This window comes from Mesocricetus auratus, unplaced genomic scaffold (assembly GCF_017639785.1).
Source record: "Mesocricetus auratus isolate SY011 unplaced genomic scaffold, BCM_Maur_2.0 Super-Scaffold_100004, whole genome shotgun sequence".
In the NCBI taxonomy this organism is placed as follows: domain Eukaryota; kingdom Metazoa; phylum Chordata; class Mammalia; order Rodentia; family Cricetidae; genus Mesocricetus; species Mesocricetus auratus.
In genome coordinates this window covers 110,722,711-110,739,716 of record NW_024429189.1, presented here as the reverse complement: position 1 = coordinate 110,739,716, position 17,006 = coordinate 110,722,711, and the positions used below count along the sequence as shown (strand labels likewise).

At 41.6% G+C, this 17,006-nt stretch overlaps 1 protein-coding gene across 1 annotated transcript in view; it reads right to left on the bottom strand.

The window, feature by feature from the left end:
- The window catches only part of Sec23b (SEC23 homolog B, COPII coat complex component), a 38,735-nt gene extending 22,996 nt beyond the window's left edge, over nucleotides 1-15,739 (bottom strand). The window contains exons 1-10 of the mRNA XM_040746427.1: nucleotides 15,370-15,739; nucleotides 11,797-12,031; nucleotides 9,659-9,716; nucleotides 8,099-8,185; nucleotides 4,940-5,176; nucleotides 4,763-4,848; nucleotides 3,869-4,013; nucleotides 3,084-3,242; nucleotides 2,600-2,715; nucleotides 1,151-1,274 (exon numbers count right to left, since the gene is read on the bottom strand). Coding sequence (XP_040602361.1) covers nucleotides 1,151-1,274; nucleotides 2,600-2,715; nucleotides 3,084-3,242; nucleotides 3,869-4,013; nucleotides 4,763-4,848; nucleotides 4,940-5,176; nucleotides 8,099-8,185; nucleotides 9,659-9,716; nucleotides 11,797-12,017 — 1,233 coding nt within the window. The 5' untranslated portion in view covers nucleotides 12,018-12,031; nucleotides 15,370-15,739. The remainder of the gene's footprint in view (nucleotides 1-1,150; nucleotides 1,275-2,599; nucleotides 2,716-3,083; nucleotides 3,243-3,868; nucleotides 4,014-4,762; nucleotides 4,849-4,939; nucleotides 5,177-8,098; nucleotides 8,186-9,658; nucleotides 9,717-11,796; nucleotides 12,032-15,369) is intronic.
- Between the last annotated feature and the right edge of the window lie 1,267 nt (nucleotides 15,740-17,006).

Below are 17,006 nucleotides of genomic sequence, written 5' to 3'. Positions count from 1 at the left end.
CCAAACAAACACCTCAAACATTTTTTTAAAAAGCTGGTTAAAGGTTATCCTAGATAATCTAATGCTTTTCTCTAATTCTCTAACCACAGTTTCTAATGGCCTCTTTCAATGGTTTCTCAATGACTTAAGAGTCAGTTGTCTAGGACTGTGATTTCCTACAAAGAAATACAAACTTTAAACTCATGATGCTCTTAGAAGACCTGGGTTCTTCTTAAATATAAACCCTACTCTGTGCTGTTACTGAATATTTGTTTATACTGTGTGAAGATGTGCCACTGTGATAAGTTTAATAAAGAGCTAAACGGCCAATAGCTAAGCAGGAGAAAATAGGTGGGACTTCCGGGAGAGAGAGAGAGGATTCTGGGAAGAAGAGAGGTGGAGACGTCAGCAAGACACTAAAGAAGTACAGAGGAGAGGTAACAGAGACATGTGGCAGAATATAGATTAAAAGATACTGGTTAATTTAAGTTACAAGAGCTAGTTGAGAAAAAGCCTAAGCTAAGGTCAAGCTTTCATAATTAATAATAAGGCCCCATGCCACTATTTGTGAGCTGGTAGCACAAGGAAAAGTCTGACTACAATGTGCAATGCAGTGACTCACACCAATGAGGTGTGATACTGACCATGTGTAACTTCCTGTCCCCAAACCCAGGAGCAACCAACACCCACCCAAGTCCCTCTAACTCTACTTATCCTAAAGTGGGATAGAGCAGAGCAGAGCAGGCAGGGTCTGAAGGGACCAGGAACTTTATGTTTAGAACTTTGATAAATACAGAGGTCACCCTTGAGAAGCAAAGGACTAGAGTAGGCATCTTTGTAATAGCCATCTGGTTGGATCCTTTTAAGTGGCCGTTAGAGTTTATATCTATGAGCTGAGCCTGCCAGGATCTAAAGTGAACCTGTAGTAACACTAACCTAGTAAAGTTTCAGAAGTCTATAATATGGGTAGGTATAATGGAGCACACAGAAGGAAGAAACAAGTGAATCTTTGTAGTTCAAGGCCAGCCTGGTTTGTATGGCAAGTTCCAGGCCAGCTGAGGATACAAATAAATAATAAATAAGTAAATGTTTATTATGTATATATAAAAAATTTCATAAGTTAATTATATGAGATAAGTTAAAATAAAACTTTTCTAAAAGCCTACTGTACCTTTACTTCCAATGTAGCACCAAAGGCCATTCTGAAATCTCCATTGAAGTCTTTACTAAAAATTCTTTGGAATGTCTGCTTGAAAAGAGAAGTGTTGAAAGAATCTCCCATCACCATGTGGCCTCTAGGTGAGAAAGAGGAAAAGCACACATTTAAGAGGATTGGAAGACATTTGGTTGTTCCCTCAGGACTCACAAACAATAAACACATACACACAAAGAAAAACATGCCCATACAGGTGCTACTGATTAACTTAAATGAAAAACACAGAGCTCAATTTGTACTTAGGAAAGAAACTATCTCAAAAACATTAAACAAAGAATTCTTAAAACAGTTCTAGGTAGCTGGGAAAGTGACTCAGCGGGTAAGTCTGATAACTTCAGTTCAATCAGTCCCAGGACACATATGGCAGAGGAGAGAAATCAACTTCCACAGATGGCCCTCAGACATCTAGACAAGGGCCATGGCATGTGTGCATCCACAGGCATACATACACACACACAAAAACACATACCAAAAAAGTAAATGTAAAAATATTCTAAAATATCAATTCTGTATTTTGATCACTATATACGAATCTTCAGAGATGGCAAAATCTCATTGATTATACTGAAAAGAAAAAGAAAACAAGCAGGGAAATCCACACAGGTCTGCAGTGTCATTGACTACACTGTGCTATTTCCATTCTTGATGTTGGCACTGTACTACATTTGTGTAAAGTGCTACCCTGGGAGATGCTAGATGAAGAGTGTGGACGGACTGTTTCACACACTCTCCACATTTACAATTCCCATGCACCTGTAATCATGTTTTGCAAGTGGTGGCACACTGCTATACTCTAGCACTTAGGACGCTGAAGCAGGCTTGTGAGCTTGAGGCACCCAGGGCTACACATTAAGACCTTAAACAAAGAAACAGTGCCCCTTCAATCAACAGAGGGTCTAAGGAAAGCCAAAGAACATTCCTAATCTGTTCCATAAACCCTATGGTTCTTAGTCCAGGCATCATTACAAGTTGAGAATTCCTTCTACATTTTCAGTTGAGGACAGTTGAGGACTCGGTGTGTGATAGGCACTAGTCACAGAGTCATTTAGACAAAGTTTCTCCTAATTGCATGGCACTCTGACACTCAGATGCTATTACTTGCCTACCACAAGGAAGTGCACAGTTGAAGGTCTGGTAATCCACACTAGCACGATGACTGGTCTTCGGACAAGTTTAACAACTCCAAAGAAGAAACGCTTTCTCTGATGAGACTTGTTCTCAGTGAAATCCTGAGATATCTTGCTAGGTACTGCTTCTTCCTCCACAGGGCCCACACTCCCTTTCTAGCCAATGAACCCAAAACTGAGCAACCTGAAAACTCCGAAGGTAGCCTCACTCATCCCTGTGACTCCATCATTCACTTGTTCCCTTAACATAGTTCCCAGGTGTCCAATGTCAACATACCCTGTAAGATTTGGGCAGCATTTCATCTCCAGAAGTCCAGTTTGATCAAGAGCACAAGCATAAATATCAATGCAGTGACCATTTGCAGCAGTTCGATTAGCAAGCATCTCATAATGCTGTAAATAAAAAAAGAAAACGATCTTTAGGAAACAGAAGCATAATTCCCAAGGCATGCCTTAATACACTTAAGGATGTGATCAAGAAAAGGAGCATGGAATTTGCTGTCTATAAAGCAGCCACATAATATAAAAAACACAGCTTTAGATTCAGAACTCTTTAAACACTTTAGGACCATTCTCCTCTAACCAGAGCCATAGATGGGGACAGTAAGTTAACAGGAGCCAAGATCTGGAAGTGTGTCACTATACAAGCACCTTCTGACTTCAGCAGAGTAGCCATCTTCATCCAGGGTGGTCCATGCGCACCACCACCTCCTGGTATGGCTGTGTTACTGCTATGACAGCTGGAATCCAATGGTACCTACCTTGGTTGCCTTTTTCATGAATCGTGCGTTATCTTTCTCAATATCATGCCAGGAACGAATAGGAGTCTTCAATTCATCTCCAACCACCATGCCAGGTCCTTGGGTAGGAGGGCCTCCAGTGAACAGCATGATCCTGGCTCCAGTATTTGGAAAAGTACCCTAAAAACAGAGTAAAGATTATGGCAGAAACATACAGTTCCACGACTGAGAGTGGTTTCCGCTTATGTATACAATACTCCAAAGAAGAACTCTTTACATCTCTGCCTCTTCACCTGCCCTTGGCATGAGTGGTGCTGCAGAGTAGCACACATGACAGCAGAGAAAAGCAGCAACTACTTTCTCCCAACAGATGGCTTTGCACTTTTATTACTTTAGTGAAAGCATTCTCCATTGCTTCCATTCCCTTAGTTTTTCTTTTTTAAAAAAATTTATTTATTTATTATGTATACAACCTTCTGTTTGCATGCCAGCACAGGGCACCAGATCTCATTCAAGGTGGTTGTGAGCCACCATGTGGTTGCCGGGAATTGAACACATGACCTCTGGAAGAACAGTCAGTGCTCTTAACCTCTGAGCCATCTCTCCAGCCCCCCATTCCCTTAGTTTTTCATTAAAACTTTTTTGGTATTTTCAAAATAAAGAGGGCCTCCTTAATGTGGGTAATAATGACTAAAACACTTTCTGATACACAGACAATAAGCTGACTTAAGGCACATGAAATTTTCAAACAAAGCTAACAAGAACAGCTTGTATAATCGAGAGGTCCCTATAAAAATCAGAATTACCTCCAACAAGCCAACAGCAATGGACAAAGCAACGCCAGTGGATCGCAAAGGTCTCTTCCCCTGAGTAACTGGCCATGGGTCCCTCTGCAGCTCCCCAAGAAGATCTGTGAGATTCATGTCAATCTTATGAACAGGCTGCAGAAATCTGTATGATTTCAAAAGGGCACATCAGTTGTGATTTAATAAAGAACCTTGACCTTCACCCATAGGCTACCCAGTTAACTGCTTTTCAAAACAATTATCCAACAGTAAAAACTCAAACTTTTTCCTTCAAATTATCTCTATAAACACAAACAGCAATTCCAAACAATTTTAATGCTAGATATACTATGAAATCTAATAACACAAATTTTTGCATGTATCATAAAAAATCAAATTGCAAAGGAAAAACTTCAATTAAATTTTAAGCAGCAAAGAAATCCTAACAATAAACCAAGTGTGGATCCAGCTTGTTTAAGGTCTGTTTATATGGACAGTCTTCACCATCTGAAGCTTCTGTTTGCATGCCTCTTGAGCCTTAGAAGCTGTGAGGAGAGAAGCACTCTGGTTTCCCACCAGAGTGGAGGGAAACTAGCACATCAGATCACATCAGGCTTTCTTTCAGTCAAATGAATGAAGTGAGTGCCTGCTCTTAGGTTTATTTAAAGTACCTAAAAAAAGTGGGTTTTGTTTTGTCAGCTTTACTTAAGGATGAAGGACAACAGCTATGTGTCAAAGAGGAGGGGACCAACAGAACAGTGTCAAAACGTTTTTGTAAGATACCGAGTATCAACTGGGCCTACTCTTTAATTCTTTTTCTTAGAACTTTGGAATCATAAGTCCTATCATCGTTATTCTTGTTCTCCTGGGCTGTCAAGCATGCCCACCACAGAACATGTAACCCTGGTGTCTCACCTGCTAGAAACAAAGGGCTGCTCCTGAGGTTGAGCAGGCCTTGCTTGCTGCATGGGCATAGCAGACTTGGTCAGGCCCAACATATCCTGAAAAGGAAAACCAGAAAGATCCAATTTCCATTAACCCTAAAAGTAGTACAAATCTACCCTTGGTCCTGTTTCTTTACAAGGCACAAACCTGTATTTGCTTTGCAGTTAAATCCTTGGTCCCTCGGAACACATAACTCTTGGAGATTCCTTCACAGCTTAGCTCGTGAACCTGCACCATCCTCCCAAAGGTGATAAGACCAACTAGAGCATCTGGAGGAAGGAGACTCAAGGACATTTGCAGGGACTCTTTGAGTGCTTGAAGGTCATCTTCCTCCAAACATGTGTCAACCACATAGAGGAAAATCAGAGGGGATCGAGCACCTCGCTTTGGGCAAAGAAAAATGGCATAATGATCAGTACATACACAGATATAACCAACTACCACAGAGCAAATCAGATACAAAACAGAAGTCTTTATACCTGTAAATATCCCAGGGGATACAACTGTGTAGCTAAAGATCTATACTAGCTTCTAATCGCTTCATCAAATGGTCCAGAGTATAGCAAAACAAACATAAAACTAAAAATGTACTAAATATTTAATACCCACTATGTGCCAGACATTACTGCAGACTCTGGTACACACCACTGGACAAAAACAACAAAACTTCCTGCCAGCCAAAGGGAACAAACCTGGTTGGGGAGACCGGGGGCATCAACAGCTAAGATGGAAGAAGGTGTTACACAGAGATCAGGGCCGGGAATGGTGGCGTATGCTTTTAATCTCAACACTTAGGAGGCAGAGGTGGATGGATCTCTGATTTTGAGGCCAACCTGGTCTATATACTGAGTTCTAGGACAGCTAGAGCTACACAGTGAGACCCTGTCTCAAAAAGTAAATAAATAATAATAAAAATAGAAGGGGGGCAACTTCAGTAAGAAGGTAAAATTTGAAGGGAAAAGATGGCTCAGCAGATAAAGGCCAAACCAAACCTGATGACCTGCATTCAATCCCCAGAACCCACAAGGTAGAAGTACTGGCTTCCACAAATTATTCTCTGACCTCTACAAATGTGCCCATACACATACACATGTAAATAAACAAATCATAGCTATGGGGAGAAAGAGGGGAAGATAGATCATACTCTCTGGCAGGTGTGACACTTGAGGAGGGAAGAAGGCCCATGGGCTGAACAAGGACACTAGGAGGAGATGAGACATGGAGCCTTGAAGACTATCTTAGAACACTAGGAGGAGATGAGACATGGAGCCTTGAAGACTATCTTAGAACACTAGGAGGAGATGAGACATGGAGCCTTGAAGACTATCTTAGGACACTAGGAGGAGATGAGACATGGAGCCTTGAAGACTATCTTAGAACACTAGGAGGAGATGAGACATGGAGCCTTGAAGACTATCTTAGGACACTAGGAGATGAGACATGGAGCCTTGAAGACTATCTTAGGACACTAGGAGGAGATGAGACATGGAGCCTTGGAGACTATCTTAGAACACTAGGACGAGATGAGACATGGAGCCTTGAAGACTATCTTAGGACACTAGGACGAGATGAGACATGGAGCCTTGAGGACTATCTTAGAACACTAGGAGGAGATGAGACATGGAGCCTTGAAGACTATCTTAGAACACTAGGAGATGAGACATGGAGCCTTGAAGACTATCTTTTGCTTTGAGTGAAGTGGGGCCAATTTAATCCATCAGCAGAGGCTTCTGAGCAGAGAATAACAAGATACATGTTTCTACAGAGTTACACAGGCTGCTGGATTAAAATAAAAGTGGAGGGGGGGTGTGGAAAGAGAGAGAAGAGGACAGGGAGTAGGGAGAACATGAGAGAACGGGTTAGTCGAGTTGGGGAAGGACAGAGAGGGAGAAAGCAAGAAATGTCTTGATAAAGGGAGCCATTCTGGGATTATCGAGAAACTTGGCACTAGGGAAATGCCTAGGAATACACAAGGATGACCAAAGTTAAAACACTAAGCAATAGTGGAGAGGGTGCCTGAACTGGCCTTCCCCTGTAATCATACTGAGGACTACCACATTGTCATCACGGAACAGATGGAAGCAGATGCAGAAACCCACAACTAACCACTGGGCCAAGTTCCCAGAGTCCACTCAAAGAAAGGGAGGATCAATAATATGAGCAAAGGGGTTAAGGACACAATGTGAAAACCCACAGAAAAATCCAATCCAAACTAGTGAGAGCTCACTGATTCCAGAGTGACAGCTGGGGAACCTGAATGAATGCAGGTGACAGTCGATGGCTTGAGCAGTTTGTGGGGCCAGGATCTATCCCTAGTGCATGAACTGGCTTGTTGTAGCCCATTTCCTATGGGGAGATACTTATTCAGCCTAGACATGGGGTAAGGTCTTGGTTCTGCCTCAACGTGGTGATAGGACAGACTTCATTGAATCCCCATGGGATGCCTTTCCTCTCTGAAGACTGGATGGGGGATTTGGTGGGAGGAAGGTAGGGGAAATAGGAGGAGGGGAGAGAGGGGGACCTAGGATTGCCATGCAAATAAATAAATAAATAAATCTGTGAAGAAAAAAAAAAGAATAAGAACAAACAGGCAAAGGTAAATGAGGGAGAACAGCTAAAAGACTGTCAATATATCCAGCAAGAGATGGTAGACGACCCAGGATGTCTAGGGACAGGGAAGGTATGGCGGGTGGAATCTAGGTATGTTCCAAGTAGTAAATCAATGGATGGTCTACCAGATGAGATGGGGGATGTGGAAGAAAGAAGTCAATGATGTGAACAGGAAGGGGTAGGTCTAACTTTTCTATCCCAGGCTAGGCTCCACCACTGTTCATCTCCACAATGCATTTGTTTGATTTCACCAAAGTCATGCTCAAGATAGGAAGATCATGGTGTGTGAGGGGCCTAAGTCTCAGAATGTTTAGGGGGACCCAGAGGGAAGTAAACAGACTACAGAATATACACTCAGGGCAAGATGATCTTTGCAAGCCCATCTCTCCTAGCATACAAGGACCAGTGACAGGAAGGGAGGAAGCACTATAAATTTTTTAAGCTAACCACCTCATGCTAAAGTGTCTCAGGTGAGATGGAGAAGGCTATGGAGTCAAGCTTTAAATTTAGGCAGTTCTACTTTTTTTAAAGCCTAGGTCAAGACCTGAAAATAATGCCAGTAACACAAATGTACTATAATATACTACAGTCCTGCTCCCATGGACACCAGCTTTAAATTTCACAGACAGATGAGAGATCTGTATTTCAAAGGAAACTCAATGTTAATGGTGCTCATTAAACACATGACAAAATTACCTGGATCATGTACTCGATTGTTGAAAACTGAGGCATCAATTCAGCAGGCTGATTCACCTCAGATATGCCTGTATATGCTGGAGGGAACTGATAAGAAAAAACAAAACATTTAATTAGTGATTTATGTTCCACTTTTTTCTTTGTACTGGAAACTAAGCCTAGGCACAGGCAAGTGCACCACTTCTGAGCTCCAGTTCCAGCTATGCATGGTACACTCATTTTGCATCTATAAAACTGTTTCAATACCATGTTAACTCTGAAGGAACAAAATATAAAACATGTTGCTAAAACACAATTAGCACTCAAAGTTTCTAATTCTCTTACATGTCTATGATCACATAACCTTAAAAAAGATTTACTGATAAAAACAGACACTGCACTTGATCTTAGCCTAAAATAAAACCCATGCCAGGAGAATAAGCCTACCCCTGACACTGCCTGGACCACCAAGACCCACAGGCTGGATAACTCAGAGACCGAGGATAGAACCAAACATGACTTGAGGGGCGGGGGAACGTCAATGTAATATCTAAAGATATTCTGCTATGCACATAGATTGGTGCCTAGCCCAATCATCATTAAAGAAGCTTTATCCAGCAATTGATGAAAACAGATGCAGAGACCCACAGCCAAACATTAGGCCAAGCTCAGGACATCCTAAAGAGGGGGAAAAGAACTGTAGGAGCTGGAGGGGTGGGTCAAGGACACTGTTGTGGAATAGTACTTTTAACTATGTAAAAGTATGTTACAATTGTTTATCTTGCAGAAGATTACTTTAACTAGGCAAAGATGTGTTGCAATTATTTATATTGCATTTGTTTAATTATGTAAAAATGTGTTGCTGCTTTACCTTGCCTGCCTAAGGCACCTGAGTGGTCTAATAAAAAGCTGAACAGCCTCCTAGCACTTGGAAGGCAGAAGCAGGTGGATCTCAGTGAGTTCAAGGCCAGTCTGGTCTACAAAGTGAGTTCCAGGACAGCCAGGAGTGTTACACAGAGAAACCCCATCTCAAAAAACAGAACAAACAGCTGAACAGACAATAACTAGGCAGATTATAGGTTCTGCCACTTTGTTTGTTTGTTTGAGACAGGTTTTCTCTATAGCTCTGGCTGTCTTGGAACTCACTCTGTAGACCAGGCTAGCCTCGAACTTGGATATTCACCTGTGAGTGCTGGGATTAAAAGCATGCAGCACTACTACTGCCCAGCAACACGACACTTTTAAAGCAGAAGATGAACATTAATGCTGGAACCCTAAAGGTACAAGATAATGAAAATTCAATAACATGCATCATCTAATTAGAGAACGAATGTGGTCCAGTAACATATAAAGAGCAGATCTATTTCTTTTTTTCTTTAGGTAACATACTCACTTCCCATAGAAAACTTAAGATAAGAGAATTCTATGTCCCCCTACTATCCAACACCAATGTGCCTAACAAAAGCCATTACCTGAGATCACTGCTAATCACTAGTGTAGACAGAAATTTAAGTTCATGTAATCTTTTCCATAGTACAACAAAAATGAAATAACATATACATGTTGTTTTGAATTACATACCTGATTTCTTTGAAAACAAAAATTGCAAGCCCAAAGTTTTGCTCGATAATCAACTTGACTGCAAGAAAAGTAAATAAATATCACAGATATTATATTTATTTCCAAGCTAGAAAGCAACCAAATTAAACAGGCATGTGTTTCTATGAGTGTGCATATACAGAATAGTTCGTGAAATTGCACTGCAGGGAAAACTGGCTATCAAGTACACCAAAAATTTCCCTCAAATACTTGAACTTAATTAAAATCTTTTTTGTCTTTTCCAGTTCTATGATCATGTTTTAAGATTTCTTCACTCACATAAACTATAAGCTATTTCCTTCTGCCTTCATTTTAACCTGTCACCAAGATATATCCAATATTTTTATTGTTCAACAATGAAAACTGTTTTTAAAAAGATCTGTTTAGTTTTATTATATGTGTATGCATGTTTGCCTGTATTATGTGCAGCACACACATGCCTCGCAGAGGCAGGAAGAGGGCAAGGATTCCCTGGTACTGGAGTTATGGAAGACTGAGCTAACATGTAGGTGCTGGGAACGTGACTATGTTTCTGCAGGAGTAGCAAGTATGCTTAACCACTGAGCCACCTATCTACAGCCCCTATGTAAAACCTCTTAATTTCAATAATAAAGGCACATTTCACGCTTAGGCCATGGAAAGCATGTTTCCAGGTTGGTAAAGCTGCTAGAAATGGTCCATGATAAAGCTTCTATTGCGTCTTCTCCCTTTCTGCACTTAGGATAGTACTAGCCAGTGGCTATCATTTTACAAGCAGGGGAGAGACTTTCCTAATACGGGCTTGATAATGAAAAGCAAGGGAAAATAAGGGAAAAAGTGCTCCTGCATGCAAATATTTTAACACTCTCAACTTGCTTCAAAATTCCTTCAGCCATGCATGGTGGTAAACTTCTGCAGTCTTATATCCTCCCTACTGATGCCAGAGGGTCACACAAGCCCTAGAGTTTGAGACCAAGTTATGCAACATGGACACTCCACCTCAAAAGATAATGGAAAAAATTATTTCCAATAGTGTCCAAATAAACGAATAGAACAGAACCTTAGGTTAAAAAATTTCACTTAATAAAACTATTGGGAGTCAAATTTCTGCCAGGGCTGGAAAGATGGCTCAGTGTTTAACAACACTTGCCGCTCTTCCAGAGGAACAAAGTTTGGTTCCTAGCATCCATGCCAGGTAGCCCACATCTCCTGTAACTCCAGCCCCAAGAAATTCAACTCCCTCTTATACCCTCCACAGGTACCTACATACAAATGGCATGCACAGATGTGTGCCTACTTGTGTAAGCACTCGTACATACACACACACAAAGTAAATAATCTACACACACACACACACACACACACACACATTCTCCTGTCTACTACTTCTTCCAGACATACATCATTATCATATAGGGTATGTACAAAAAGAATGAAATTTTAGGATTTTTTTAATGCTTTAAAAGCCATCAATTGGTCAGGTGGTAGTTGTGCACACCCTTAATCCCAGGTCTTGGGAGGCAGAGGTAAGCAGATCTCATGAGTTCTAGGCTACCCTGGTCTACAAAGCAAGTTCTAGCCTCCAAAGCTACACAGAGAAACCCTGTCTCAAAAAGAAAAGAAAAGAAAAGAAAAAAAGAAGAGAAGAGGGAAGGGGAGGGAAGGGAAGGGGAAGGAAGTGGAGGGAAAAGGAAAAGCTATCCTTTAAAGTCTACAATTAAGTCAGAAGCAAACTGCTAATCTAGGAAAGGGTGGAAAAGACAAGATGGAATTCCAAACTCTCCCTGTCTCTCCTCCCCTTGTTCACGCCTTTAGTCCCAGCAGTTGGGAGGCAGAGGCAGGAGGATCTCTGTGGGGTGGAAGCCACCCAGGGGGACTACATAGTGAGTTCTGGGACAGCCAGGCTATATAAAGAGACCTGCTTCAAAAAAAAAAAGAAAAGAAAAAAGATTCCAATTTTATCTGAAGTATCAGACCAGAGAGGTTTCCATGAGCACTGGTCCTCTAAGAATCTCAACATCTTCTTACTCTCATCTCAAACTAGAAACTCTCCTATAGAAATCAAGTGACTTTTATGAAAATTGCATAAAGAGACAATTTACTACATCATTTTTACCAGTTTTTTTCTAAAGAACGCATACCAAAGTGGATTGAGAACAGCTTTGCAGGTTGGCCTGCTGCAAAGCACAGGTTCATACTGTACAGGAGGTAGGTCTGGGCGTTCCTTTAAAGGAGTGAGGAGACAAGCCAAGGGAACAACCATTCTTGTGGCTTCAAGGCGGCTAGAAGGCCACACATTCCAACTGAAACGCACACCATCTCGTTCTTCATTCTGCTGAATGAACTCCAGATATGTTGCCATGGCCTAAAAGGAAACTAAAAATAAAGCTTTAATTATATGCAAAATTCTGCGTAGTAGTTCATATCAGAAATTCAACACTCAGTTCCAAATAAACAAAGAAATGATCTTACGAGAAAGTGTTTCACAAACACCTGATGTGGAAAAACCTGTCATTGTAGGATAACAGTAACTACCTTCTCTTAGACTCCCAAAGTTGATTACCCTTCCTTCCTGTTTTAGCTTTCCACGGCTATAATAAAGACCATGCCAAGCCAGATGGTGGTGGAAAACACCTTTAATCCCAGCACTTGGGAGGCAGAGGCAGGTGAGTTCAAGGCCAGCCTGGTCTACAAAGTGAGTTCCAGAACAGCCAAGACTGTTACACAGAGAAACCATGTCTCAAAAAACAAAACAACAACAACAACAAAACCAAGACCATGACCAAAAGCAACATGGGGAGGAAATGATTTATTTCAGCTAACTCTTGTAGTCCATCATCTTCCAAAAAGCCAGAGCAGGAACTAATACAGAGGCCATGGAAAAACATTGCTTACTGGTTCATTCCTTAAGGCTTGCTCAGCCTGCTTTTTGTTTTGTTTTGTTTTTTTGTTTTTTTGTTTTTCGAGACAGGGTTTCTCTGTGGCTTTGGAGGCTGTCCTGGAACTCGCTCAGTAGACCAGGCTGGTCTCGAACTCACAGTGATCCACCTGCCTCTGCCTCCCGAGTGCTGGGATTAAAGGCGTGCGCCACCAACGCCCGGCTCAGCCTGCTTTCTTATACAACTCAGGATCACCTGCCTAGGGGTAGCACTGCCTTTAGTGGACTGGACCCTCATACATCAATCACCAAACAAGAAAATGCCCCACAGGCCTACCTGATAGAATTTTCTCAGTTGAGGTTCCCCCTTCTCAAATGACAATGGCTTATGTCAGGTTGACAAAAATACTAATCAGGCCACTTTCTCAAACCATCTCTGTAGAACTCGGAAAGAAATTGATCAAAGCAGTTAAAGGTTGAACTGCTTGACCATTTGTTATCTGTGTATTAGCTGGATATTACTACTAGTTAGTTATTTGTTTGTGATGCTAAAGGTTAAGTCCAGGGCCTTTTGCGTGCTAGGCAAGCACTGAGCTAAATTCCTCAGACAAGCCCATTTCAACCACATGTCCAAAGACAAGTCTCAAACTGTCTCATCAGCCAGCAATTTTTCCAATTCCCTTCCTTTCTTTATCATTCAAAGTAAACACTGTATGAAATGTCACATTCCAAGTGACCTTAGCTTTTGCTTCCCCCTACACACACATGCACACGCGCACACACACACACACACACACACACACACACACACACACACACACAATTTGCTCACTGTATGGATTTGAGAAGCACCGTGGCACTGGAGCATTTCTAATGTGCATGCCAAAACTATAAAGGGGAGTTTGCTTTTGTACCAAGATTCGCCTTGTTCTCCTTCCTTACCATGTAGGCTTACGCTCATCCTTCAAAGACCTTGGTAAATCAGTCCTTCAGACTACGCTTTCAGACTCAGAAAACCCCAATGTTATTGAGTAAATGCATCCTATTTGTGATCTAAAATACATCGACTCATAAGTTACTGAGGTTCAACTGAACAAGCCCTTCAGGAGAGCAAGTAAGGACTGGCAAGATGGACCAGTGGGTAAAGCGCTTGCCCCCCAAGTCTGACAACCTAAGTTTGGTCCTCAGATCCCTCATAAAGTTGTAAGGAGAGACCCAATACCACCACAAGCATTGCCTTCTGCCCCCAACACGGGTGACTTGACAGGTGTACACACACATCATGCACATGTTCACACAAATAAAGAAATAAAACAAAGAAAAAGGAAAGCAAGAAAATTCAGTCTATGAGATGAGAATGTGGGGCAAATTCTTGCAATCTCCAAATTTGGGAGGCTGAAGCAGAAGAACCAAAGGAGTTCAAAGCCACCTGAGTTACATAGGGAAGTCCAATCAAATATGCATATATACATATATGACACTAAATATATACTATGATACTATACACGTACTAGAATACTACATACACTATATATATGATACTAAAGTGCCTTTTAGTGCCAAAAGTGCTTAATAACAACTGTCTCCTTTGAGGAATAACATACTGCAAATAACTTCGATTAAGGCAATTTTACATGGAGAGAAAAGCAAATTAATTATTCTACTATACAGAATCCACAGAACAAAAATCCCTAATGTCTGTTCCAAACTGAAACTCTGAGACACCTACTTGTTATTTCTGGCAAATACAGGAAGCTGAACACATTAACTATGTACCTTCCTGGGGGGGCAAATAAATAAACCACATGTATGCACACTCTAATATCACCATATTAGGCAATTACTTCAACAAACCCCATAAATAACAATAACCACTCTTTAAAGTTCTTTATTTAAAGGTACAGGCCCCCAAGTACCTACATATTAAAATCTGCTCCCTATTTCCCATTGCCTCTTTTCCTGAATCTTCTAGATGACAGTTTCTTTCTTTTTTATAATTTATTTACTTTTTACTTTATGTGCATTGGTGTTTTGTCTGCATGTCCTGCATGTCTGAATGGAAAGTGTCAGATCTTGGAGTTACAGACAGTTGTTAGTTGCCATGGTGAGTGCTGGGAATTGAACCCAGGTCCTCTGGAAGACCAGCCAGGGCTCTTAACTACTGAGCCATCACCTCTCCAGCCCCAGATAACGGTTCCTTAATCCTGGACACACACCCCACAGAGGATTTCAGTGAATTAATAAATTCTCTTTAGTTCTATGTACTTTTATTAAATTCTATGTATTGAGAAAATGTACATTTTTCCTCCCTCGGCATATGAGTCCACTGCTCACATCAAATTCTCAACGAGTAAAGATATCTGAAGAAGTAAATATATGAGCGATCGAGCGAATAAAAGGCCTAGAAAGTTATCCAATAAAATATCTGAGCCACTCTCATCTCTCCAGGAAACAACTTTGCAGGACGTGGTAACCATATGTAGACACTGAGAAACAAGACCTAAGCCTCTACTGAAGATCTAGGTTCTGGTTTCACTTATCACAAAGCAAACTCAAGTTTTTCATGGGGATTCAGTCCTTCCGGATGTTCACGCCACCACCGCCACCCCAATTCGCAGGGCTAAGGAGTCAGAAACCGGTCCTCTGCCATCAGGCATGGCGCGGACAAGTGAGTTTCAGCCGGCTTCTGGATCATCAATTCCCCGATTCCTCAGCCTGACCAGAAAAGGGCTCCTCCCAGAAGCAGCCCACCTTGCCCCGGCGTCTCTGGCTTCGGCCCTCCTACTAAGCACCCATTCACCAGAGCAGGGTCGCTCACCAGCCCGGAGCCACTCACCTAGGACCGAGCCTTCCGCGCCCCACGGACACCAGAGCTCGGCTCCGGCTACCACCGCCAAGTCCACCTCAGCTCACAGTCGATTGGTCAGCGATCTACGACGTCACTCCACAGCGCCATATTCTAGCCAATCAAAGAGCGCTTCTCTGGCTGACGCACTAAAACGAAACCTTCAGAAAAGCTGCGCCGCCATCTTTGAATAGGGCAAGGCTGTAGTTTCTCACACTTAAAACTTCAAAATTCAAAGTTCCTTAGGGTACATACTTTCTCGAATACATCCCTAAAAGTTTCTCCTGCTCCTGCACAGAACCTCAGCGTCGGCGGATCCATCATCCAAACGCATCCAGCACTCCTCAGGCGTCCGCCCTGACACAACACGACGTCTGTTGGCCTCAAAGGGAAGTCGCTCTGGTCTCCTTAGTTACCGGGAAGCGAGAACGGTGACGTGTAGCCCCAGAGGAACCCGAAGTGGTCAGGAAGAGGCCCTCAGCCTGCGGGAAGGAGCTTGGAGGTGGCCGAGAGTCTTCGACCACTTGTTTAAGTTCTTTCTGAGTTTGGCAGGTGTGGCTACTCTCTCCACATTGCAAAACTTTCCCTTCTCACTTGCTGCGTTATGAAGGGACTGTTTCATCTTCCTGATATTCTCCGAGAAGGAAATGAGTAATTGGGTGCAGTCCTATTCAAGCGTTTTAGGAGACTAACAGTACGTTTTTTTATGGATAACACGAATTTCTGTGACCGTCACAGTCACTTTACACTTTCTTACAAGTGACAACAAAACAAACAAATAGCAAATTCATCTTACCCAGAGACTCGGCCTTTGAAGTATAAATAACTGAGAAACAAAATTCTCAAATATTTTTTAAAGATTTATTTTAAAATATGCCTACCTGTGTGTCCGCGTATGCATGTGTGCACATGAGTGTGCGGTGCCTACAGAGGCCAGGAGAGAACATGGGATCCATGGAGCTAGAGTTGCAGTCAGTTGCATACCCCCTAACATGGGTGCTGGGAACTGAACTCCAACAGTATACACTCAACCACTGAACCAACTCTTCAAAGCTCTAAAATCTTATATTGACGCTAAGACAACGGGTATCCATTAAATAGCCCAATTAATTATTAATTCAAACCGTTCTTTACAGCAGGGCCTAACTATGTAGTTCTGGCTGGCTTGAAACTCATAGAGACCTTCTTGCCACGGCCCTCCTATGCCTTCTGTATGCTGGAATTAAAAACACAGGTCATCACACCCAGATAAGCAAACTTTTTGAAGTAAAACAACTAAGACTTAAATAGATGTTACTATGAAATATTACTATTTACATAAAAATCTTGTCAGAATAACAATTTGTTTCTAAACAAATTTATATTTTTCATTGTCTTAAACATTAGTCAATGTTAACAATAGCTTACTTATAACCTTAAATATGTTTAGGAAACTCAAAGTAATCTCTTCCTAAGGAAACATATCCAAGTAAAATAAAATGTACATGTGCATTATATCTAACACTGAGAAAAAGAACAGGCTTTTATAACTTTTACATAACAAATTTAATGTAATGTTGTTCTTTAAGGTTTTCAAACTGTATTATTTCTGCCCAGTAATTTCTGCAGGAAAGGTATTTTCCAAATTG